This window comes from Hevea brasiliensis, chromosome 11 (genome assembly GCF_030052815.1).
Source record: "Hevea brasiliensis isolate MT/VB/25A 57/8 chromosome 11, ASM3005281v1, whole genome shotgun sequence".
In the NCBI taxonomy this organism is placed as follows: Eukaryota; Viridiplantae; Streptophyta; class Magnoliopsida; order Malpighiales; family Euphorbiaceae; genus Hevea; species Hevea brasiliensis.
In genome coordinates, this window is record NC_079503.1 from 79,814,441 (window position 1) to 79,842,328 (window position 27,888).

Genomic DNA, 27,888 nt, shown 5'->3' on the forward strand with positions numbered 1-27,888 from the left:
GAGAATAGAGCTAAAGAATAGAATAGCTAAAGTTCAGATTTGGGTAAGATAAAAAAGAATTGGCTAAAGAACAAACTGAAATGCCTAGATTAAGATAAGATTAGAAAGAGTAGAGTTAAAATACATGTCACACCTTACCCCTCTGTAAGGCATAATATGATCCCGTAGAATGCCTAATGAACTACCGAAATTCACCTATCGATAACTCATTAAGTACCCTATAAGAGATTTTAAAACAATTTTCTTACTTTTATAAGTGGTGAGCATTTTCTAATAGGTATTAAAATATTTATTTATATTTTGTAAACTAGTTAAAATTATTGTCCAATTTTATTTTTTCACAAATTTTATAAAAATTTCGGTAGAGTGTCGTCTGTATTTTGAGAAAACAGTTCTTCAAATACTTGTAAAAAACACTTCCAATACTTTATCTCAACAACTTCATCAATTTCCACAACCATCCCAACTAAATTCAATATCATTTCTCAATTTCCAAAGTTCAACAATCATTAAAATACTATTAATCAATTTCATTCAAATTAAAACAAAATACTTCCATTCATATTTCATTAAAGATAAAACAATTTATATACATCATTATAAAAATTTACATTCGGAAAAATCCAAACCAAACCAAACCAAAATTTATTACAAGCTTAATGCAACTTTATACAACTGCTCATAACCAATTTTACATGTCAGTACAGTTACATATATCAAAATAGTTTTTACAATCAAGGTATAAAATATACCCGATAGAACTTTAGGGTAGGTAGCTCCACAATCCTCAGCAACTCACTCTGCTGCTCCTATAGTCTCTATATCTGCGACAGCAATAACAGCTATCGCTGAGTACTAGGACTCAGTGGTGCACAATATACTAAAATAATCTTTATGCAGAATTTAAAACATATTTATTCAAAAATTAAACTAAACATGTGATATCAATACAAAACATGATTTGCAAGATTTTAGTTCAAACAATTTTATTTCAAAAGTCTCAAAACCATTTACATAAAAATACACAGTTATATTATGCCATTCGAAATGAATATAATCTCAATAGCCAGAGGCTAAGGAGAAGTCACATCACAAGGCTAGCTAGCTCAAATTTATGGGAACCCATTCTTTTTCTTCTTCTACTGGCACACGCCTCAACACCTCAGCCAGAGAAGGAATCAAAATTGGAAACTGATTACCCCCACTGGTCATGCTAGTGAGGTGTTCAAATATATGGTCATGACACTGTAGTTTCAAAACTTATCTTAACAATTTACTAAACATTGCCATTTCAAATATGCACAAATAAACTTTCAACAATTCAAAGAAAAAGCATAATACACATTTCATGTACTTTGTAAATGAATTTTAAAGCATGTTGATGTTGTGCACAAACCTTAAGCGAGTCGCCTCTTGGCCTTGACTCGATTCCTCGGGTTCTTTTCCGGTATTCTTTTCCACTGAAACACATAGTGTCACAGTGTTTCAGTACCATAACTTAGTATAAATCCAAAAATAAATTCAAATTCACTTTTATCTAGCTTATATATGCTAAACTTGACGTTCTTTAAAATTTGTGTTTCGGGGTTACTATTCACTACACTATTCAAGTCAATTTGTTGACTTTCTAAGGCTTAATAGGTATGAGAACTCCAACTATTCTCACATACCACATTTTGGTCATCAATTTTGTTGGTTTTGGTTGTTTTCTCAAAACTTAGGTCTTTTAAGCAAAATTGTAAATTTTCAGTTTTGGTGTCTTATGTTGTCTTGGTCATTTTTCTGTTAGAATTTGGCTAAGTTTTCTTCATAGAAATTGTTTCTTATTATCTTAACTTTATTTTCCTTTTTGAATCACTCCAATTGGAGTTTTGTAGCTCAATTTATAGCCATTTGAATCATGGCTACTAGATTGGACTTAACCCAGATTTTTGGGCAAATTCTGGTTCTGGCAGTTTTAGGTCACCAAATTTGGGTGACTAAATGACTTGGTTAAGAGCATAATTTGGGTTTTTATTCTCATGAAAGTTTTAGTTCTATATCTCATCTTTCTACTGGTAAAATTTCAAGTCATTTAGACCTGCCTAGCTCAAGTTATGGCCAAATGAACAAATACTGTTCATTTAGTCATTTTTGTATAGGTCAGATTGCCTAATCCGGATTTGGTCAATTTGTTCACTAGGTTTTTGTCACTTTTTGGGCATAATTTCTAAATAAAAATTGTGTCATTTTCTTTCTTGTTTCATTCCCAATTGACCTCACACCAATTGGACTTATAAATTTTCAGTTTTGGTCCCTGAAAGGGACCTTGGTCCTGCTGCCTACAGCATGACCCTAAGCAATCTGAATTTGCATTTGGTTCCAACACTTCTAACATACTCCAATTGGTCACAAATGACCATTACTCAGCTTAAACTAGGTCAAACACATCATTTAACAATTTCTCACATTTTTTCTCCTAAAACCCTAGGTGCCAAAACCCTAGTTCATGCCATTGATTAATTCCTAATCAAATCATTACACTAATCACATATTCAACATTACCCAAGCTTCAAATCATATTACAACTTCATCAAACACTCTAATTCCCATCAACCCTAGGCTGGCCGAAATTCATGTATAGTCCACATACAATTATGTTTGTTTCATTTTATGTTAATTTCTAAGTTCATTCAATCATAAACACTAGAATTAAACTAAAAATAAAAAGCTTAGCTTACTAACCTTTCTTAGAACTTCAAATCCTTCAATTCTCTATCTTTTGCCCTTTCTTTCCTCTTTCAATCTTCTTCTTAAGTTGAGGTAACAAGCCTTGATGAGGTGTTTATGGAAAATATTAGGGTTAAGTGAGGGAATTCAAGCTTAAGTGCAAGCTTCATTGGAGTTTTGGTGAAAGAGAGGGAGAGAGAGGTGAAGGACGGTAAGGATGAAGATGAGTGTTTTCTTATTTTTTTTCTTTTCTTTTTCTTTTATTAGTTTATCCCTTAGGAAGACCAAAATTTAAATAACATAAATTTTAATTATAATAATTATTGCATCATGCATGATGTCATCACTTTTTACTTTTCCTTCTTCTTTTTTTTTCTATTTATTTTTTCATTAGTTTTTTAATTTAATTCCCGATTCTGAAATTTTCTTTTCTCCTATTTTATTTGACAGTTAGGTCAGGAGTCAGCTCTCAGGGTCAATTGACCAAATTGCCCCTCGTCGATTCAATCCGGTTTGAAAATAATTTAATATTTCTTCTGGATTCCTGACCTAATTATTTGACCTACTTAACAATTCTTTTTTGTGATTTTCTCTTTTCCACTATGTTCGTAATAGTCCTAAAGACCGCGGTGTCACATTTTACAATTCAAAATTGGAGTTTAATTCGACCTCGCAATCCCTCTCGAGAAGGTCACCCATCGCTGTGACTCTCGGCACATTTAACTTCTTGTATTCTGTTTTTCTTATTTATACTTAACTAATTGACAATTACTAATTATTTTTGTTCAGGACTTATCTAGTTGTCTTAGGCGTGGTTCTAATCCCCTTAATTATTTAGACCGACACTGGTCACCGAAATAGTGAAATATACTAGGCTATACAAATAGGGGTGTTACAATTCTCCCCCCCTTAAAATAAATTTCGTCTCAGAATTTTACCTGGTATCAATCTCTGAACAGCTGTGGGTGCTATCTCCTCATGTCCTTCTCTTATTCCCAAGTAGCCTCCTAGCCCGAATGATGGTTTCACACACTTTCACTAACGGTATCTGCTTGTTCCATAGCTACTTCACCTCATAAGCCAGAATCTCTATGGGTTCTTCTTCATATGTGAGGTCTGGATTCACTTCAATTTCTTCTACTGGTAGTACATGAGATGGGTCTGATCGATAACTCCTCAATATGGACACATGAAAGACATTATGTATCTTCTCCAACTCTGGAGTTAGTGCCAACCGATACGCCAAAGGACCCACTCTTTCTAGAACCTCATATGGCCAGATGAAACGAGGACTCAGTTTTCCTTTTTTGCCGAATCTCATAATTTTCTTTCAAGGAGAAACCTTGAGGAATACTTTCTCACCCACTGTGTATTCAATATCCCTTCTTTTCAAATCAATATAGGACTTCTGATGATCTGATGCAACCTTAAGTCGATCTCTAATCATCCTAATCTTCTCCTCAGTCTGCTGAATAATTTCTGGCCCAATCATCTTTCTTTCACCTACTTCATCCCAACACAGGGGAATTCTGCATTTTCTACCATACAAAGCTTCATATGGAGGCATTCCAATGCTTGATTGGTAGCTGTTGTTGTAAGCAAACTCAATCAAAGGCAAGTGTATGTCCCAACTACCCTCAAACTCAATCACACAAGCCCGTAGCATGTCCTCCAATATCTGAATTACCCTCTCAGATTGGCCATCTGTCTATGGGTGAAATGCCGTACTGAAGTTCAATCTAGTTCCTAGGGCTCTCTGAAGACTACCCTAGAATCTAGAAGTGAACCTAGGATCTCTATCTGATACGATGGATATTGGCACTTCATACAGTCTTACTATCTCATCAATGTACAAATTGGCCAATCTTTCTAAACTGTAGTCCATTCAGACTGGCAAAAAATGAGTAGACTTAGTTAGTCTGTCAACAATGACCCATACTGCATCATGACTCTTCTGTGTCCTCCAAAGTCCCATAACAAAATCCATTGTTATTCTCTCCCATTTCCATTCTGGTACTGGTAGTGGATGTAACAAACCAGTGGGTACTTGATGCTCTACCTTCACTTGCTAACAAATTAGGCATTTAGAAACAAACTCTGCCACATCTCTTTTCATATCCATCCACCAGTAATGCTCCTTTAGCCCTCTATATATTTTTGTGCCACCACGGTGCATGGCAAAAGGAGACTCATGTGCTTCCTTTAAAATGATCTGCCTCAAATCAACATCATTAGGAACGCACATTCTGCCCTAGTGTAGCAGTAGATCATCACCTCTAATGGAAAATTCTAGTTTCTTGCCCTGCCGGACTTCTTCTAATTGCTTCTGATACTTCTGATCATTCTGAGTAGCCATCCTTATCTGATCAATCAACACTGGCTGTACATGCCATGCAACTGCTGTCTGCCCCTCATCATTAATCTCTAAGCTGGCATGTAATGATCTCAACTCATGTACCATAGACAAAGGAGTAACCCATAGACTTGCCATAGTCTTGCGACTTAAGGCGTCAGCCACTACATTAGCTTTCCCTGACTGATAGTCTATTAGATAATCATAGTCTTTTATCAACTCTAACCATCTCCTCTATCTTAAATTCAACTCTTTCTGGGTGCCCAAATACTTCAAACTCTTATGACCTGTGTAGATGTAGCACTTCTCCCCATACTAATAGTGTCTCCAGATCTTAAGAGCAAACACTATAGCTGCAAGCTCCAAATCATGTGTCAGATAATTCTTCTCATGCGGTTTCAGCTGGCGTGATGCATAGGCAATGACATTTCGATCTTGCATCAATACACAGCCTAACCCATTGTGAGAAGCATCACTATAAACTGTATATTCTTTACTTGGGGTAGGTAAAGTCAGGACTGAAGCCTCAGTCAAACACCTCTTTAATTCATCAAAACTCTGCTGGCATTTATCCGTCCACTGAAATTTCATATCTTTTTGAAGTAACTTAGTCAATGGATATGCCAACATGGAGAATCCCTTCACAAAATAACGGTAGTATCCAGCTAAACCCAGAAAACTGCGAATCTCCGTGATATTTCTGGGTGGCCTCCAATTAAGGACAGCTTCTATCTTACTTAGATCTACCTTAATGCCCTTTACCGATACTACATGCCCCAAGAAAGATATTTCCTTCACCCAAAATTCACACTTCGATAATTTGGCGTATAGCTGTTTCTCCCTCAAAGTCTGTAGTACAATCCGCAGATGTCTATCATGATCTTCTGCACTCCTCGAATAGACCAATATATCATCTATGAATACCACAACAAACTGATCGAGGTATGGTCTAAAGATAGTGTTCATCATATCCATAAAAGCAGTCGGAGTATTAGTTAACCCGAATGGCGTGACCAAGAACTCATAATGGCCATAACGAGTTCTAAAGGCAGTTTTAGGAATACTCTGTTCTTGTACTTTCAGCTGATAATAACCTGATCTCAGGTCAATTTTGGAGAACACAGCTGCACCCCTCAACTAATCAAACAAGTCATCAATGCGGGGCAATTGGTATCTGTTCTTTATTGTCACCTTATTCAACTGCCGATAGTCAATACATAAGCAAAGAGTTCCATCTTTCTTCTTAACAAACAACACTAGCGCTCCCCAAGATGACACACTAGGGTGGATAAAGCCCTTGTCAAGTAGCTCTTGCAATTGCACTTTTAACTCTTTCAATTCTGCAGGTGCCATTCTATATGGTGGTATGGAGATTTGGTCCACACCAGGCATAACATGAATCTCAAACTGCACTTCTCTTTTTGGAGGTAATCCTGACAATTCATCAGGAAACACATCCGGAAAGTCACTTACTATAGGGATGTCCCTCAGTGCTGGACTCCCCACTAGGGTGTCTATCACATGTGCCAAGTGTGCTTCACACCCCTTTCTGATCATCCTTCTAGCTAGTGCAGCCGAAATAATGTTTGATGGCAATAAATGCCTCTCCCCATGTATTACCATATCACCGTACAGAGGGAGACCAAAAGTGTATCTTGATCTTGATCCAATCATGGCATTATGCCTGGCTAACCAATCCATGCCCAAGATAATATCATAATCTCTGAAGGGCATTTCAATCAAATCCGACAGAAAAACATGTCCTTGGATCACCAAAGGACAATCTCTATAGATTCTGTTGACTCAAACCTCTTGTCCTAACGGACTAGTTACTAGCACTTCAAAACCCATTTGGACACACGGAATAGCAAGTGAACTGACTATGCTAGCACTAACATACGAGTGGGTTGAACACGGATCAAACAGTACAAATACATCTTGATCAGAGATAGAGAACGTACCGGCCACAATGTCAGAAGTTTCAGCTTTTTCCTGCTGTCTCATAGTGTAGACTCTGGCTGGAGCACTTCCTTGTGCTGACTGACTAACAGTACCCTGACTACCAGAAGCATTGCCTCTACCTCTGCCTCTTCCTCTGCCAACCAGTTGTGAATCTCTGGGAGCAAGACTCTGAATCGATCCTTCTGCAGTAGTAGGAGCTAGACCGAATCTAGGGGCACTAGTGTAATCTTTTGCAATATGACCCTTGCCTCCACAGTTAAAACAGGCTCCTGTTACCCAATAGCACTCTCCCCCATGAATCTTGCCATAAGTCTCACAGGGGCGGGGAGGTTGTGAGCCCCTGCTCAAATACTGACCAGACCTAGGGGGTCTCTGTCCAGAGAATCTGCCCCTTCCAAATCTTCCACCTCGACGTCTGCTAGGTCCACCAAATTTCATCCTTTTCCCAGAAGTACTACCAGAACTTTGTTCAACTGATTTTTTCCCCTTGTCTTTCTCTAATTTTTCAGCTTTTTCTGATGGGTCGCTTTTGATTCAATTTTTTCCAACTCAAGTGCTTGAGAAATGAGCTCAGAGAAGTTGTTGTGTCTGAATCCCAGTACTTGCATCCTCAAACTAGGCTTCAAACCAGTCTCAAATCTCTTGCACTTTTCCTTGCTGCTAGAAAGGAGACTCCCAGTATAGTGGCTTAAGCGGGAGAACTCCCTCTCATACTCTGCCATTGATCTACTCCCTTATTTTAGACTCAGAAATTCTTGCAGTTTCTGATCCACATATGCATCTGGGATATATTTCTGTCTGAACTCTCTGATGAAGTCGTCCCAGGTCAGTACTGGTGATTTAGCCAAGCTGTGGCAGATGGTCTTCCACTAATCATACGCATCCCTTTGCAGTAGTGACACAGAGTATTCAAATTTTAACTCATCTGGGCAGTACAGCTTCTTGAATACTCTGTCCATTCTTTCAAGCCATTGCTCTACCTCTAAAGGGTCTATTGTACCCTTAAATTATGTAGCCCCATACTTCAACAGCTTATCATATTGTCTAACTGGAGCTTGAGGTTGCACTATAGTAGTCTGAGGTGGAGCTTGAGCAGGCATACCCCTAGCCATTTGTTGGAACATTGCAGCCATCTGCTGTGCAAACTGTGTAAGAAACTGCGGTATTTGTGGGGCTGGTGCCACTGACCCACTGACATTTTGTAGAGTTGGGGCTTCCCTTTTTGCCTCAGCTTCAACAGATTACTCAACTGAGCGATCCCCTTCTTCCATATCAATCTGAAGTAAGATATCTCCTAAACAAATAACACAAGGAGATTTCCCTCTGTTAGTTCATATTTATGATGTAATGCACTGTATGTAATAAATAAGGACATTGAGTAGTTGTACTTAGCAAAGAAAAGACACAAATTCATAAGTTAAAACATACTTCAAAAATTTGCTCTGATACCACTAAAACATGTCACACCTTACCCCTCTATAAGGCATGACATGATTCCGTAGAATACCTAATGAACTACCGAACTTCACCTACTGATAATTCATTAAGTGCCCTATAAGGGATTTTAAAATAATTTTCTTACTTTTATAAGTGGTGAGCATTTTCTAATAGGTATTAAAATATTTATTTAGATTTTGTAAACTAGTTAAAATTATTGTCCCATTTTATTTTTTCACAAATTTTATAAATATTTCGGCAGAGTGCCGTCTGTATTTTGAGAAAACAGTTCTTCAAATACCTGTAAAAAACACTTCCAATACTTTATCTCAACAACTTCATCAATTTTCACAACCATCCCAACCAAATTCAACATCATTTCTCAATTTTCAAAGTTCAACAATCATTAAAATACTATTAATCAATTTCATTCAAATTAAAACAAAATACTTCCATTCATATTTCATTAAAGATAAAATAATTTATATACATCATTATAAAAATTTACATTCTGAAAAATCCAAACCAAACCAAAATTTATTACAAGCTTAATGCAACTTTATACAACTGCTCATAACCAATTTTACATGTCCATACAGTTACATACATCAAAATAGTTTTTACAATCAGGGTATAAAATATACCCGATAGAATTTCAGGGTAGGTCGCTCCACAATCCTCAGCAGCTCACTCTGCTGCTTCTCTAGTCTCTATATCTGTGACAGCAATAACAGCTATCGTTGAGTACTAGGACTCAGTGTTGCACAACATACTAAAATAATCTTTATGCAGAATTTAAAACATATTTATTCAAAAATTAAACTGAACATGCGATATCAATACAAAACATGATTTACAAGATTTTAGTTCAAACAATTTTATTTCAAAAGTCTCAAAACCATTCACATAAAAACACAGTTATATCATGCCATTCAAAACGAATATAATCTCAATAGCCAAAGGCTAAGGAGAAGTCACATCACAAGGCTAGCTAGCTCAAATATATGGGAACCCATTCTTTTTCTTCTTCTACTGGCACACAAATTGAATATAGAGGAGCCAAAATGTGGTTCTAGGAAAGGTAACAAGATAAACTAAAAAGTAAGGATAGAGAGCTTAGAAAAGGACGGCATTAGGGAGAAAGTTTGTCAAGGTATAGAACCTAAAAGTGCAAAACTTAGAGAAAGTTATAGTTGATATAGTGTTAGAAGCTAGATTATGGAGCTCAGAGTTGTAAGATCTTGAACAAATTTTATCTGTTATCTATCTTTAAGGTAGAATGAGGGGCAATGGGATAAGAACTTTTTAGATTATTAATAGTATGAGAAAAGTTAGGTGAGGTATGCGACCAAAGTAAGTAGTAATCAGAGGGTGAGCAACCGTAACTCGAGCTATCTTATCAGATAAAGAGGCAAATTCAGTAAGTAGTAAGTTGAATAAAACTCAACCTAATGGGTTCAAACATGCCTAATGAGAGAAAGGAATGAGGGATAATGGCATAGAGATTTGATGCTAGAATTCAAAATGATGAGACCTAGAGTCTGTAATCGAGAGTTAGGCAAGTGTTTTAAGTGTGACCAACTGGGTAACTTTATGAGAAAACATGAGCGACAATTTGATAATAGGTAATAGAACAATAGTAGAGGACAGGATAGGTATAAATGTTACTCACAAGTTACTAAGAAGTACAAAGATCAAAGTAATGAATAGAATACTAGAGATAGTTCTAGAAGGATTTGATAGTGAGAGGTATCTTTTAGAATACCACAGAAGACAAGAACACAAGATAATAATGCTAGGTCTGAAATACAAATGGAGTGTAAATAGATATAGTAAATTATGAGATTATATGCCAGGCAGAGTAGTGGTACAATAAGGAGTTGGTGCACTAAAATCCTATAGGTAGAGCACAATAATTGTGAAGAAATGATGAAAATTGAAGAGGAGGATCAAGAGGTATGGGTAAATTTGATACTGAAGTTTGGAAAGCTGTAGGCAATAGATGTGGCCACATCAAAAGAATGAATGCATAAAATATCTTGTCTGGGATTGTGGTATAATACCCATTTCTTACTACCATAATAGTTCAGGTAGAAATTATAAGTTCAAGGATACCTGTCTAACTATGAAGAGCAATTCCCTACAAAAGATAGTAGAGAACGATAATGTTTTGATTGTCATGTTAAGAAGGAGATACAAGAAGGATCATCCATGGTGAATGGCCTGTGTTCCATAAAATGAGTAGTAGGTTAGTACTATAGTATAATACTATATGTTGGATGTGCTACAAAAAATAATTACAGAGTTAGCAATCAATTTAGGATTAAGAAATAATAAAAAAATGTATTTCTATATTCCTAGAGTGAGAGTTTAGCTTTGATGATGACAAGAGTGTAGCTCCATACAATCAAGCGTTAGCCATAAGTGCTAGAAAGATGTTAAGGCATGGTTGTCAAGGTTATATGGCACTAGTGAGAGACATATCTGTTGAAGGTACTTGTGTGAAAAATGTACTTATTGTTAGGGAATTTATGGATTTTTTCCTAAGGAGCTTCCTAGGATGCCACCTGATAAGGAGATTGAATTCTATATAGATACTGTATCGAGTACAAACTCCATTTCTGTACCACCCTATAGGATGGCACCAGCGGAGTTAAAAGAATTGAAAGAATAGTTGCAGGAGCTTCTGGCAAGGATTTTATCCGGCTTAGCACATCACCTTAGGGTGCTCCTATTTTGTTTATGAAAAAGAAGGATAGGTATTTGAGATTGTGCATAGATTACAGACAGATAAATAAAGTGACAATTAAGAATAAATATCCACTTTCTCAGATTGATGATCTATTTAACCAGCTACAAGGAGCAAGCTAATTTTCCAAAATAGACCTACAGTCGAGTTATCACCAGCTGAGGATCTGAAATGAGGATGTATCAAAAATAACATTCAGAATAAGATATGGCCATTATGAGATTCTAGTGATGTCTTTTGGACTCACTAATACACCAGCGGCTTTTATAGTTTGATGAATAGGGTATTTAGGCCGTTCTTAGATCACTTTGTCATTATATTCATAGATAACATTTTGGTATATTTCTGCACTGAGAAAGAGGAAAAGCATGTTTGGCACCTAAGGATAGTACTGCAGACTTTAAGGGAGCATCAGTTGTATGAAAAAATTTTCAAAATGTGAGTTCTGGTTAGAGAGTATCTCATTCTTGGGACATATGGTCTCTAGTGAAGGTATTCAAGTGGATTCCAATAAAATTGAAGAAGTAACTAATTCGCTTAGGCCTATAACAATCACTGAAGTGCGAAGTTTTCTAGGCTTAGTAGGCTGCTACAGGCGCTTTGTATAGAATTTCTCCAGAATAGCAGCTCCTCTGACCAGGTTGACTCAAAAAAATGTCCCGTTCTTCTGGTTGGACTAGTGTGAGGAAAGTTTCCAAAAGCTTAAGGAGTGCTTAACTATAACTCCTGTATTGATATTATTCATGAGTGGATAAGGATACACAGTGTATTGCGATGCTTTCAGAGTTGGGTTGGAGTGTGTTTTAATGCAGCATAACAAAGTAGTAGCTTATGCTTCAAGGCAGTTAAAAAGGCATGAGCAGAACTACCCCACTCATGATCTAGAGATGGCAGTTGTAGTTTTCGCATTAAAGATTTGGAGGCACTATTTGTTTAGTGAGTTATGCAAGATCTACACCGACCATAAAAGTTTGAAGTATATCTTCCAGCAGAGAGATTTAAATCTAAGGTAGAGAAGATGGATGGAGCTTCCAAAGGATTATGATTGTACCATCCAGTACCATCTAGGAAAGGCAAATGTGATAGCATATGCCTTAAGCAGGAAATCTTCTAATAGCCTAGTATATCTCTCAACAGAAAGGAGACTGTTAATTTGAGAGATACATGAGTTGATGGATCAAGGTCTAATTTTAGATATATCAGATGAGGGTGCACTGTTAGCATATTTTAGAGTAAGGCCAAACCTGTGAGACAGGATTACAGTTGCTTAACATAGAGACCCGTAATTAATGAGAATTATAGAAAGGGTGCAGCAGGGAGAAAAGTGTGAATTTGGGTTTGATATAGATGGTGCTCTTATGTAAGGTTCCAGGATATGTGTGCCAAATATGGACAACCTCAAACACAAGATTATGCAGGAGGCACACCATGCACCCTACAATGTCCACTCAGGCTCTACCAAGATGTACCATGATGTGAAAGATAGGTATTAGTAGAATGGCATGAAGAGAGACATAGCAAATTTTGTGTCCAAGTGCTTAATTTATCAGAAGTTGAAGTTTGAACATCAAAGGCCATCAGGGAAGTTGTAGGAGATTCCAATTCTATAGTGAAAGTGGGAAATGATTACTATAGACCTTTTGACTGGGTTGCCTCGTACCACACGGAGATGTGATTTTATATGGTTGATTGTGGATTATCTGACTAAGTAGGCTCACTTCTTGCCTATGTGAACCACTTATTCTGTTGCCCAATATGCTAGGCTATATATTCATGAAATAGTCAGATTACATAGAGTTTCTACTTTCATAATATTTGACAGGGGGCCCCAGTTCACTTCTTGGTTTTGGAGGAAACTTCAAGAGGCACTTGGCACATAGTTGAACTTTAGTATTGGTTTCCACCTACAAATAGATGGGTAGTCTAAAAGAACAATTCAGACATTGAAAGATATGCTTCATATGTGTGTCATGGATTTTGGAGGTCAATGGGATGATCGGCTACCATTAGTGGAGTTTTCTTATAATAACAGTTATCATTCTAGTATTGGATTGACACCCTATGAGCAATATGGCAGGAAGTGTGGGTCCCCTTTGTGTTGGAAAGAAGTTGGAAAGGCAAAAGTACATGATTTAGATATGATGCAGTACACTTCAGAGATGGTTCCTTTAATCAGGGAACATTTAAAGATAGCTTTCAGTAGGCAGAATAGTTGTACAGATCCAAGGAGGAAAGGTGTAGAATTTGTAGTGGGTGACTGTGTTCTTAAACGTCTCTCCTATGAAAGGGGTTATGAGATTTGAAAAAAAAGGCAAGTTGGCACCCTGTTACATAGGACCTTTTGAGATCACGGACAAAGTAGGAGCAGTTACCTATCAGTTGAAGTTGCCACCAAATCTTTCTCATGTCCACTCAGTATTTTATATTTCCATGCTCAGGAAGTACATTCCCGATCCTTCTCATATGCTGTAACCAGATACAGAGGAGTTAAATGAGGATTTAACCTTCGAGGAGCAGCCAGTAGCCATAGTGGACTATCAGATGAGATAGCTTCAGTCAAAGCAAATCCCTATGGTTAAAGTCTTGAGGAGGAGCCAAATCTATGGAGGAATGCACCTGGAAGTCGGAGCGAGATATGCGTAGCAAGTATCTATACTTGTTTAATATGCAATTCTATTTTTTTATTGTAATGGCCCGGCCCACTAGTGATATTGTCCGCTCTGAGCCGAAGCCCTCACGGTTTTAAAACGCGTCAATAGGGGTTACGAACCATCAACTTATAAACCCAGCATCTCTCCCGTGTTTTGTCGATGTGGGATTTGCCTAGGGCATTACAATCCACCCCCCTTATGGGACTCAGCGTCCTCGCTGAGGTTTGCCCCACCATAGTTCAAGGTTGCACGCGGAGCGGCTCTGATACCACAAATGTAATGGCCCGGCCCACTAGTGATATTGTTCGCTCTGAGCCGAAGCCCTCACGGTTTTAAAACGCGTCAATAGGGGTTACGAACCATCAACTTATAAACCCAGCATCTCTCCCGTGTTTTGTCGATGTGGGATTTGCCTAGGGTGTTACATTTATTCTACCTTTGTGTAAAATTCGAAGACGAATTTTCTATAAGGGGGGAAGAATATAATAACCCAAAGTTTTAAATAATTATTTTGTGTTAATACTGATAAATTCATTAATATAATTATTTAAGTGATCAAAATTGACCTCCTTCTTTCGCCTAGCCACCACAATGATATCTGGTAGATTTGTGAGTAGATATTGATTTTATTTATAATTTCAATATTATTATACATACAAGGCATGCTCATGCATTCACTTATAACTATATGTATATAGCTATTATAGACACGCTTTGTGTTACATTATTATTTGATGAAATTGATGTGGGTGTCGCCTTAGAGTAATTTGGAGCTGTGTGCGTGTGTCGGCATGCGTGAGGTGTGGTACTGGATATGGGCAGGATGGGCAGATTGGCTTGAGCTAGTCTCGCTTAGAGCCCGGTCCTTTTTGTGCTAAGTCGAGGTGAGTAGGGCTTTGAGTTGATCTCGCTAACCCCCACATTTGGATTATTAAAAGAAAGTCCAGCTCGAGTTGATCTTGCTGGCAGAGGTTGGAATTAAGAGAGTTGTGTAGGGAATCAGCTTCCATATACATATATTTGATTGATGTGACACACATGTGTGTGAATGCTCCAAATTATTCTTTGTACGAATATTATTTGAACTTGGTTGAATGTGTTGATATATGCTGCATTTCATTCTTAGGGATACATTAGCCCTAGATAGTTATAGAAATTATATATAAAATCAATATCTTACTCTATGAATCGAACGCTTACTCCTGTTCGCCCTATTTTTTTCCAGGTTACAGGAGGTTCTCTTTCTTTGTGATTAACCTGCTTACTTCTTCGCAGGTCTACTAGCAGCAAATATCAGTATTTCATAGTATTGATTAAAAATCTAGACTCCGCATGTGCTAGAAATATTATATTTGCAGTGGGACTGTAAAAGATTATTTATTTTGAAATTGTAAACCTATATTTATTCATGTGTGACTGAATGGGATGAATATATACCTTGGATGAGGAAGCTGAGTTCCCATTTGATATAATTCTAATATTGAGGATTGTGAGGGTGATGAGAGCTCCCCAGATTTATATATTTTATGATCATAAGTCAAGTGAGTTAAAACTTCCCGTTGGATTGTTTAATTTATGGCTGGACTCTGTTTGGTTAATTTCTTGAAAATAGGCTTCAGACATGGGCTTTATAGTTGGGCTAAAATCGATTAGGCTCACTACGGGCTTTGGGGGTCTTATACTAACCCAAGTCCTAGTGCCGGTTTAACCTATAATTTGGGTCATGACAAATAGGATATATAGCCTTTTATAAAATAAAAAAAAAATTCATGTGACATAAATAAATTTTTTAGATCGTACCTGAGTAAATTTATAAATTTCTTAAACATGATAAAAAAATTTTTGGCTGGGTTGTTGCTAACCACAAGCCATCCTCTCACTTGGTTCATTCTCCCATTTTAAGTTCAGAATATAAAAAATATAAGGGAGAGATATAGCTTCTTATGTCGTTTCCCATAGTCGAAGCCACTATTGTGGTCCATGAAAATTTCTTGTAGGTATGGACCTGCAAACAGAAAATAAATGGATTAGAGGTCTATTGGGTATGGACCCGGTGAGGACCCTCCGACGCTCAAGTTAGAGCTGATATGAAAGAATTGTGTATTAGATTGATTAAGAAGAAAAAACATACCTTCATAGATGATTTGAAATCTTTATATAAGATATAAACAATGGCTGGTTATGGTAAGTCAACTATATAATTATATGGATATTATTAACTAGCATAATTATAAGGTTACATTTCTATTTATAGTATATAATTATAGGTATTGTTATATTTAGCAATCCTACCAAGATTGCTTATCTTTAATCAAGATTTTTTCTTTTTATTGAGTGAATCTTACAGTAGTTGAACCAATTACGAATCTTATATTTGAACCATTAAATATCATTAGACTCACGGGTTATCTAAAAATCTGAGTTACTGAATTAATTATATATATTTTGAGGATATATATAACAAAATTCCTTATATAAGTAGTTTTGCCGAGTCCCACCATCTAGTTAATCAAAACATGACACTTTTTTTTATTATTAAAATGGATATATAGATAAATTAACTATATATTTAATACGAAATATTATATTTTCTTATTTATACTATTAGAAAATATCTCTGCAGCACTCATATTTAAAGATGGATATAGGTCAAATTTTTGCGAGTATCTGATCCAACCGAACTCTAATAGGATGGGTTTGAATAATATATAATTGAGTTTAAGACGGGTTTGAATTTTAAAAACAATAACCATGACGAGTTCAGATCGGATTCGAGTTTACTCAAACCCATTTAATTAAATATAAAATATTTTTTATAATAATATTTATAAATTTTATATATTTTATTTTAAATAAAATTTAAATTATTAATAAAAAATAATTTTTTATGTATATTATTAATTAAAATATATAAAATTAAACAGGTTAAAATATTTTTCTAGTAATAATAATTGATCTAGGATGGGTTTGATTAGTTGATAATAAATTTTAATAGAATTTGATTAGTTGATAATAAATTTTATTCGAATTTGAGAAGAGTTCATGTTTGACAATATTAATCAGGTTTGGTAGAGTAATTTTTGTGAGTACCCTACCTATTGTCATCTCTACTTATATTAAAGTTAAAATTTAGAATATTTTCATAAATTAAATTAATTAAATATAGATATATCAATACATTAAGAAGCTAGTGATAGGAATTTAACCGAAGATTTTTCTGACCGAATGAATCTCTCTTATAAGATGAGTCAAACCCTTTGAAGGCAAAATATGACCCTTCTTTGGAATCATAGGAATGTATTCTAATCCAAAATCATGCCATGGCCTGTCAGAGTAGCAGCACAGCCAAAAGAGAGAATCAGCTCAAACCCACATGCCTATTCATCTACTGCTTTTGTTTCTTTCTTTTTATCCTTTGAAAGAGTGCTTGAAACAACATTGGTCTATAGTAGATGGAATTAAGATCAAATCATATATATATATATATATATATATATATATATATATCGTTTTAGGTAGAAACATTATGTTAACAACTGGTTTGTATTCTGTCTATCGTCCATTGTTTACGGATAGATATGCGTGTAGGAGTTAGTACAATGCAGTTTGAATCGAAAAAAATAAATTAAATTACCTTAATTCAGTAATTTAGTTTGGTTCGGTTTTACATTTTAAAAATTTCAATTATTTCGATTTATTTTTTTTTGGAGAGAAAAAAAATTTGTTGAACCAAATTAAACCGAATTGCTTTATTGACTTTGATAGGAAATTCATGAATTATATGTAATTTTATATATATAAATTATTTAATTTCATTGATTAATGGTTATTAGGTCCAAATCAATATCAAAATCAGATCAAATAACTTGACAATCAATTCTAAATTATAAAACTCATCAAACTCAAAAATCAATTAGTTCAAACTGAATCAAATCGAAAAAGAGCAGTTCAATTTGGTTCGATTTTTTATTTATTTCAGTTTAGTTCAATTTATAAAATATAATAATTCGATTAATTTGGTTTTAATAATTCAATTTGATTCGATTTAGTTTAAATCGAATGTCCAGCCTTATATGCATGGGGATAGCCTGATCGGATTGTGGGTTATTTGAGTTTATTTTAGGTCGTCATTTTAAGTTAATTCCAATTGCTCATCAATTTGTTATATATATATATATATATATATACAATTTGCACCGATTTACAAATGGCAGTCTTTTTTCCATATGATTTCTTTTAGGGTTTAATGAAACAATATATATATATATATATATATATATATATATATATATATATATATATATATATATATATATATATATTATATTTTTGCACATGCTCTTATTTTTAGGGCTGAGCAGAATTCGGTTTAAATTAAAAAATCAAATCAAATCGAGTCAATTCGGTTCAATTAGTTCGATTTTATATTATAAAAATTTCGGTTATTTCGGTTTGGTTTGGTTTTGAAGTGAAAAAAATCGATTAAACCGAACCAAACTGAATAGTAATTTATATATTCAAATCAAACTAAATCGAACAAAATCAATTTTTGAATTGATTTATTTTTATGAAAAATTTATGAATTATATTTAATTATATATATATTAATTGTTTAATTTTATTGATTAATGATTATTAGGTTCAAACCAAAGTCAAAATTAGACTAAATAACTTGAAAATCAAATCTAAATTAAAAAATCAATCAAAAATCAAAACCGATCGGTTTAAACCGAGCCTAACCGAACCGAAATAGAGCGATTCAGTTCGATTCGATTTTTACCCATTTCGATTCGATTCGATTTCTAAAATTTAAAATTTAATTTTTATAATTTAATCGAATCAAATCGAAATGGGTGAAAAATTGAATCGAAATGGATGAAAAATCGCTCTATTTCGGTTTGATTTTTATAATTTAATTCCGTTCAGTTCGAATCAAATGCTCACCCCTACTTATTATATATATATATATATATATATATATATATATATATATTTGTGCATTTTTTTTTCATATATGCCCTATATATGGTGCTGGTAATGTAGCTTTAAGTCTTCTTTCACTTGCTAACATGGGTCATGTTGCATAAAAAATTATTCAACTATTTTGTCATCCGTTGCTTTCCATATGTGGAAGAATGAGAGTTGGGGTCACCATAGGCTCAACCTGCACCCCACTTTTCACATTGCTGTGTCTTGTCCAATTTTCTTGCAACTAAGCTCTTGTTTGGAAGAAAAAAAAAAAGGATATAACAGAGAATGATTGTATTATAATCATTGATCATAATATATCTTTTCCATACTCATGAGAAATGACTTATTTTTTAAATAGTTTACTTTTTAGAAAATGCTTTTAAGAAATTTATTTCTTAGAAAATATGGTATAAATGTGTTTGATTTAAAAATTATTTCTTAAAAATTAAATTTACTTCTAAATTATGAAAAATAATAGTTGATTTGATAATATAAGCCAAATAATAAAATTTTTTGCACTTTCAAAAAAATTTTACTTCCTTCACTTATTCCCTTGTCCCCCCCAAACAAGGCATAAGACTGCATGTATGGTAATTAGTAAGAAATCTGCCGCCAAGCCGGATGAAAGATGCGAAAATTTCCGACTTCAATCTCAAGGATGAAATTGCAATGTTCGATGCTAAGTGCAAGAATTTCCTTGTGTGCAGACTGAATTCAGATAACTTATAATTTAGTTTATGAGATTTTGATAAAATTTATAATTTAATTTTTATATTTTTAAAATTAATTAATTTAATTTTTAAAATTTAATAAAATTTACAACTTAATCCCTACTTTTAGAATTTCATTAAGTTACTATTAATTTTAACAAAAATAATCAAAATACCTTAATTTCTATTTTTAATCTAAAAATAATGAAATTTTATTTTATTCATAATTTAATTCTTGAAATTATATTTTATTAACAATTTAATCTCTATATTTTTAAAACGTAAGTCCCATCAAATTAAAAAAACTTTAAATTTAAATTATTAAAATATAAATTAATTACTTTAAGGTCTTTAAAAATTTTGATTAATTGCAAAAACATTTATATATTTTATAAATTGATCCTTAAACATTATAACTATGTATAAATAAACCCTTATCATTTTTTAAAATTCTATTTTATGTCATTATATATATATATATATAAGTAGGGATTAACTTGTAAGTTTATTAAAATATCAAAAACTAAATTACTTGGTTTTAAAATTATAAGGATTAATTTATCGGTTTAACAAAATCTCAAGAATTAAATTACTCAATTCAACTCAACTCAACTAAGCCTTTATTCCAAAAATTTGGGGTCGGCTATATGGATTCGCTTTCTCCACTCTGAACGATTTTGAGTCAAGAATTAAATTACTAATAAAATAAAATCTCAAAGACTAAATTATTTAAAATAAAGTTAAGAACATTTTGGTTTGCTAGAATTAACAATAACTTCACTGAAATTCTAATGGCAGGATTAAGTTATAGGTTTTATTATATCTTAGAGACTAAATTACTTGATTTTAAAAATATAGGGACTATGATAGTATTTGGCTTGATTATTTACTTTTAACTTTTAATTTAAAATATATTTTTTTTTATTTATAAATTAATTTACAAATAAGTAATTAATTGTGTAGTAAAACTATTTAAAGTTAACTTGTAAACAGTTTAAGTATTTAGTTAAAAGACACTTAAAAGTAACTTAATTTATTAAAATGACAAAAAAAGATATATTATTGAATGTTGTGATTGTTAAAACAATGATAGTATTGATATTTTAAAAAATTATTTAGATAATATAGTATTTTACTTTATTAAAACATACTTTTAAAATAAGTAAATAATTAAGAAGGTGTTTAGTTTGACTTATAATTCAATCAAATCTATTTATAAGTAGAAAATCATTAATAGATTAGTGTTTGATTTGATTTATAAGTTAAAAAAAACTACTTAAAATAAGCAAAAGTTAGAAGAAATGATGCATTACTTATGACTTATCTACTTATTTTAAAAATATTTTTTAATCAAGTAAAAGAATATATTATTCTAATATTTTTTTAAAAATATCAATATTATCTTATTTTACCGACTACAACACTTAATTACTTTTTTTATAATTCTAATTAATTAAATTACTTTTAAACACATTTAATCAAACATTTAAACTATTTAAAAGTTATTTTTAAGTAATTTTATTGAATAATTAACTACTTATTTTTAAGTTGATTCACAAGTTAAAAATATATATTTTAAATGAAAAGTTAAAAGTAAGTTATAAAACTAAACATCCTCTAAGAGATACCTTACTTTATGAATTATGACTTATCTTATGTAGTTTTTTAACTTATAAACTAAAATAAAACACTAATCTACTTATAAATTTTTACTTATAAGTAGATTTGATCGATTTATAAACCAAATCAAATACCTTTTAAATTGTAAATTTTATCAAACACCAAGAACTAAATTATAATTCATCCAATAAATTAAGATACATCCTTCAGTATATTATTGCGTTTTTCTTCGCGAAATAGAAGTCAAAAAGGTTTTAATGAAGGTTGAACCAAAGTTGCTCTTCTTAAATGGAGATGCTCATGAGGTTTAGATTCTTTTTCATGCAAAATGTGTTACTGGAGATTAATAGTGTCGATTTCACTGATACTGGTTGTTTCTCGCGGAGTACTCAAATTCCATTCAGCTTTAGACCTAAGGGTGGAAAGGGTCGGTTGAAGAGAGAGAAGCCATCCAATGTGCGAAATGGCTCCAGTTTCTTCAATGGATCTTTAAGTTGGTCAAGCAAATATCTTTGGTAGTTCATAAGAAATCAAATGTATAAGTTCTTGCATAGCAGCTATGTTTCTTTCTCACATCCATTGCTCAATGTCAATGAATAAACAATCAAGAGAAGAAATAAGGGACTAACCATTTATAGACCATGGATGCAAGCTTATGCTATTCTCAAACATATGAAATCAACGTAATATCATCTTTTTATATAAAGATAATGGTCACAAGCAGTGGACATTGGTCAAGAAATCACAGAGATGGTTCCATAAAGCTTGGATATTTCATTACAGTTGTGTCCCTCATCCAAATGTATTCCCCAGAAGCATACCAGATATTGTTCGAAAAGAGTCAAGTTAATGCGGTGAAGGATAAGTAAAGATGAGCTTTACCCTCTTTACTCCTCAAATTTTTAATTTTTTTTTTTTAAACTCCAAAAAGTTATAAGCTATTTTATTTCTTAAATCCCTCAAATCTACCCTTCCTTCACCTCTTCCAAACATAACGAACATACATTCTCTCTTTATATTTTCATTAATTTACCTCTTCCTAAACATGAAATTTTTTTTTTATTGTAATCCTGTTTACCCTTTCTTATTATTTCATTAATTACCCTTCTCTCACATCCAACCAGAGCCTAAAAGCTTAAAAGCATGCTTACTATCCAACTCCACCTGGCCCACATGGACGTGGCTGCTGAGCGCCAAACTTTCATACTAAATAGATGGGATAAATTTTGACATTTGTCTCTAAACTTATCTAATTATAATATTACAGTCTCTCAACTTAAAAATATAACATAAAACCCCATCAACTTTCAAATTTTGCAAAGTAAAATCTCTCTAACCTCCAATTACTAGTTTTTCAATTAGACGCTGACCTGGACAGTTCCAGCATGAAGCTTAATCAGTATTTCTCTTTTTTCTTTCAAGCCATGTGTAAATTGAATCCTTTCTCTCTATAAACAAAATAATTTTTCATTAATAAAGAGAATAATTTTACACTTTACATAAGAGAGAAAAAAGAAATGTTGATTAAGTATAATGCATGAACTATTTACATCAGTTTCTAACTAAAAAATTAGTAATTAAAAGTCAGAGAGATTTTACTGTATAAAACTTGAAAGTTTAAGAGGTTTTATGTTACATTTTAAAGTTAAAGGACTGCAGTATTACAACTATATAAATTCAAGGATAGTTGTAAAATTTATCCTAAATAGATGAGCAAGAACACGCCAAGAATCTAATCCACAAGACTGATTATGAAAATAGAACAGAACTATGCTACTAAGTGATCTCCACTAAACCATCCAATGGGCAATCTTTAGGTCCCACCTCTTAACCTTCGAGTCTTCTAAGCTTAGGTAATCATCTAAAGCACACGATAAGGCAATGGGCAAATAGAATCAGTTTGATCGCCTAAACTCAGACGTATAAATCTTTTGCAAAAAAAAGGAGACAAAAAAAGAAAAAAACTTACTTCAAAACCTTAAAATACAATGACCATTGATACAACCTCTAAGCTTTTGCAACTAAAATCTTGATATGAATTATCCTGACAAAGCCTCTGGAGATCAGAGTTGCTGAGGGTTGTCAAACCAAAACATAAACATCATATATGCAATCATCCGTTTTCCTACAACATTGTTACAACCTCCACTGTCTCTGAGAACTGTTTCGTACAACATCTCCTTTTGAACTTTATATATATATATATATATATATATATATATATATATAATAGTTGCCACTCCAATGCTCTGATCCCTGTTTTTTTTTTTCCCACCAAAATGACAATAACAATCTTTTAATTATACAAAATAAAGTACCTAATAAAGATTTCTGTTTCAAATCAGCCTTCCAATCCTACGCGCAAAGGTTTTGTTCCATAGTAGTTAGGGAATAGGGGCAATAAATGATAAGAGAGATGTTTATAAACCGGCTGGATTAAGAAATGACATGGTAAGGACTTGCATCTTGTTGAAGTGTGGAAAAACAATGATAAAAAAATTTGAAAATATATTCATACACATCTGATTTAGAGCATAAACAAAAAAAATAAATTGTTCAAAATTCCGATTGACAACTCAACTAAAATTTATCTCAAGGTTAATAGATGCCAGCAGCTATTGTACTCTCCACCATCAAGAAAAAACACTCGTATGGTTTGCACCTAAAAAAAGGAACAATAGATTTGGATATAGCATTAGCATCTAACAAGAAGTTTAGGATGTAATGAGAACATTAAAATGTGGTTAATTCCAACATTTCAACTAGATCACGTGTGAAGGTTTAGACCAACTTAGCATGACAAGTTATTAGAATTAGAAGTAGACTGATGTAATCCACCAATTACTCACAGAACATAACCAATTCATGTTACTCAACATATAAATTGATTGCCAACTTAAAATACTAGGCATGAGATAGCCAGAAAGTGTAACCTAGCATTTTACAGCATAAGATCCAAATTAAAAAAAAAAAAAAAGGTACAGCAATATAGTTATTAACATGGCTTGGCTATGTACCTACATTGTTAAAAAAATGACAACAACCCAATCTATTTAGAGTTACGGTGAACTTTCTTGTCCATGTACTATCAGGTTTGCCAAAACTATAATAATATGCTTCCTGCAACTCTGAAATACAAATTACAAATTTCAGCTGACGTAGTTGATACAAGCCTTACGAATGATGCCTACACAATCAAAGGAGATACTCCCTCAATAGCTGGGGAAAAATATGGATACTAGGCATCAATCACAAGTACAATACATGCTAAAAGGAACATGATACACATAAACATATCAAAATCAAAATGCAGTGCATCAATGAATATTACCACCAAATGACCATTTTCTTTGAACATTTTCATATATAATTATTTCTCTAAAAGCTCAAATCACCTATATGTCCCATTGGCTACACAGGAATTTTACCCCTACAAATGGGCTGGAATTCTCTATCCATACACATATATCAAAATTAAAATGCCGTACATCAATGAATATTAACACCAAATATCCATTTTCTTTGACCATTTCCAAATAGGGTTATTGCTCTAAAAGCTCAAATCACCTATATGTTCTATTGGCTACCCCGGAGTTGGAATTCTCTATCCACACTAAAAGAATTGTCAGGGAGAAAAAAACTGTGGCTCTATCTAATCTCATTTGATTAAATGTCAAGAAGTAACAAGTGGGAGAGTGATAGCTATTAGCTACTGGGATTTTGGACTTAGATACTTGCCTGTTTATAAAATTATGTAGCATCAAATGCATAAACCAGGGACATATTAGATATTACATTTACAAATCTACCCATACATGTTCTAGATGGCAAGTTGGCAACAATAATAATATTTTACCTATTAAAAAAATTAACTACTTTTGACCTTTCAACAACTCAAAACCAAGCTAAATCTTTAAAAACTTGTTAAATCTCAAAAAGATCCAGGATAGCATCTCTAGACTCTATTCCAACACATGGAAATAGAGTTCCAGATAAAACAAAAGAATTGACAAGTAAATCAAAGTATTGAACTTTAGCAGATAGATTGACAAATTTGGTTAATCTTAACTTGTCATATCTAATTTTTCAGGGAATGGTTCAACTGTATTGTTCTATCCATACCAGGTCCAAAATTCTTCTGATATTAGCAATCGTGCACAAAATCCACAATAATATTAATTCATGAAATCTCCATGCCCTAACTTCCAACAAAGATTTATACAAAAGTAAAAGATCAAAGTATATTAGGGTAATTTCAATAATCTCTCTCACCATTGGACCCAGATCGCTTGCCTTTCTTGATCTTCTCAAGCTGAATCTGAGTCTCAGTGAAAATCCGCATCCTCTCCATTTCCAAATCTTTGGCGAATTTCATTCTCTGCTTCTCCAAATCCAACATCTGCCTCAACTTCTCGCTCTCCACTCTCTCATAAACCTCTCCAAATCTCTCAATAGCTCGAGCCAATCTCTTTATCCCCTCTCCCTCCTCATCTTCCTCACTTTCCCTCTCCCTCTCCCTCTCCCTTTCCCTCTCCTCCTCCTCGTCCTCTTCTTCACTCTCCGATTCAGCTGCAGCAGCTGCAGCCATGGCCGAGTAATTCCTCCTGAAATAGCCATCATCCAACGGCCTCTTCTGGGGCAACGACACCACAGCCGTAGAAGGAGTCGAAGTCGGAGTCCTCCTGTAGGAAGTCAGAGGCATAGCCACTGGAGGAGACGGAGACAAAGACGGAGAAGCTTGTTTCTTAGCAGTGAAATTAGATCCGATCAAGGCATCTAAGCTCTCAAAGAATGGCCACGAAGATGTCAACATTCCGTTAGAGGAGGTAACCCTAGCCTTCTCGATCTTGTACTTTTTCTTAATCGTGTCGATTCGGTTCTTACACTGCACATCCGTACGGTGAGTCTTCTTCGTATGGCCATGTTTGGCGTTAACGGCATCGGCCACTTCCTGCCAGTCCTTCTGACGTAGATTACCTCGGTTGAGCTCCAAATATCGCTTGCCCCAAACTTCGACAAGAGTGGATGTAGCCTCCTCGCTCCAGCAATCCTCACGGATAGGCAAGGGTCTGGAGTGAGGTGTGGTGGACGGCGTAACAGAATCGGTGAGGTCACCCATCGCTCTGATCTAATGGTGGTGGTGGTGGTGGTCGTATCGTTGGTGGTGAATTAGGTTATTATCGATTTGTGTGATATTGATGTGAGAGATAAGGTTAAAGAGTAAAGGGGATCTCTGACCAAGAAAAAATACAAGAAAACGGGGTCGGTGCGGCGAAGGTGACGCGCCGGACGCATGGGCCGTAAGAGTAGGGGAATTAAAGAGATGGATCGCCGGGACGTGGACAAGCGCGTGAACAAAAAAGGGTATAAGTGGGGTGGCTTGGGTTGCGACATCGGGATTTGGCTCGGCTACCTTAGCCTGCCAAATTACGTCTCCGTTTGATAACCAATAAGACAATAAACCATCGGTTAGGACTCTGTCTGTTACTCTCTGTTTACCAATTCTCTTCAGTTTCTCCTCACTTCCGCTTGTCTTTCATATTTTTATTTTTATTCAAGATTTCTTATTTATAAAAAGAAAAATCTTATTTTCTAACAAGAATTAAAGTATATAAATAGTTTATTATTTTGTTATAATTATTTAAAATAAATATTATAATTTAGAGCAAACTTTTTTCTATGCTATTTATATATCTTTTATTTTATCTAAATTTAAAAAAAAAAATTTAGCATCGCCAGATTTAATGAGTTCAATGCATTCTTAATTTATCATTTAAAGCTTTACTATTAAATTAAAACATCATTCAAAGCCATCGTTGGCAAGATTCAATTACAGCACACGAAGCAAAATTTTAACAATAATTAAGTCCAGAAAATTTTGTTTTTGAAATTAAAATAATTTTATTTTTTATAAAATAAATATTATTTTGTTAATATTTTTATTCAATAAATTATTAAAATATAATTTAATAATATAAAATAATTAAAAAATACACCTTAAAAATTTATCTACATTTGTACTAAAAAAAATTGATCTACAGAAGGATGTGGGGTAAAATATTACGCGTTATCAATTAATTTTATAGTTATTTTTATAAAAATTATTAAATTTTAATTTTTTTAAAAAAATTTATTAAATTATAATTTAATTTTATAAAAATTATTATAACTAAAATTAAAATTTTATAAATTAATCAATTGATTTATTAATTATTTTATTTTTTAATTTAAAAAAAATAAATAAAACATTCAATTATCTTTATTATTAATAAATTTCACTTTTTTCTATTTTTTTATTAATAATTATTAATTAAATAATTTTATTTATGAAGTTAAATTAAATTTTAATAAATTTTATAAAAAAATTATACTTCATTAATTTTTATAAAAATACTATATATCATAATTAATCTAAAGATGTGCAATGAATTCTCTCACGCGCAATTTGAAGATGGTACCGGTATAGAATGTAGATAGTACACGTAAAGGACAAAACGGGACAGAGGAGAGCGGTAGCGTCAATGTGGGGGTGACGTCCTGATCAGCAATGTAGACTGAATGCTAGAGAGACGCATGAACCACAACGGTTTATCGGCACAACTGACAAATGACAACTGGTGTGCGCTTCCACTCATCGCATCTTTGCTTCAAGCAATTAACTTGAGTGAACCTTGCCAATTGAACGAAGAACTGAGAGTTAATAATCGGAATGGAAGCAATTGTGTG

General features: G+C 33.5%; 1 protein-coding gene across 4 annotated transcripts; it reads right to left on the reverse strand.

Moving 5' to 3' along the window:
* Positions 1-23,650: 23,650 nt before the first annotated feature.
* LOC110644393 (trihelix transcription factor ENAP1) lies at positions 23,651-26,726 on the reverse strand. Of its 4 annotated transcripts, XM_021797128.2 has the most exons (3): positions 25,435-26,726; positions 24,184-24,290; positions 23,651-23,824 (listed from the first exon to the last, which is right to left on the reverse strand). In XM_021797128.2, exons 1-3 carry the CDS (start codon positions 26,279-26,281, stop codon positions 23,750-23,752), a joined length of 1,029 nt encoding a protein of 342 aa, XP_021652820.2. In that variant the 5' UTR covers positions 26,282-26,726; the 3' UTR covers positions 23,651-23,749. The 4 variants fall into 4 exon arrangements, with proteins under 4 accessions (XP_021652820.2, XP_021652824.2, XP_021652821.2 ...); XM_021797132.2 differs by lacking the exon at positions 24,184-24,290 and having other exon boundaries at positions 25,435-26,721; XM_021797129.2 differs by lacking the exon at positions 23,651-23,824 and having other exon boundaries at positions 24,210-24,349; positions 25,435-26,721.
* Positions 26,727-27,888: the final 1,162 nt, after the last annotated feature.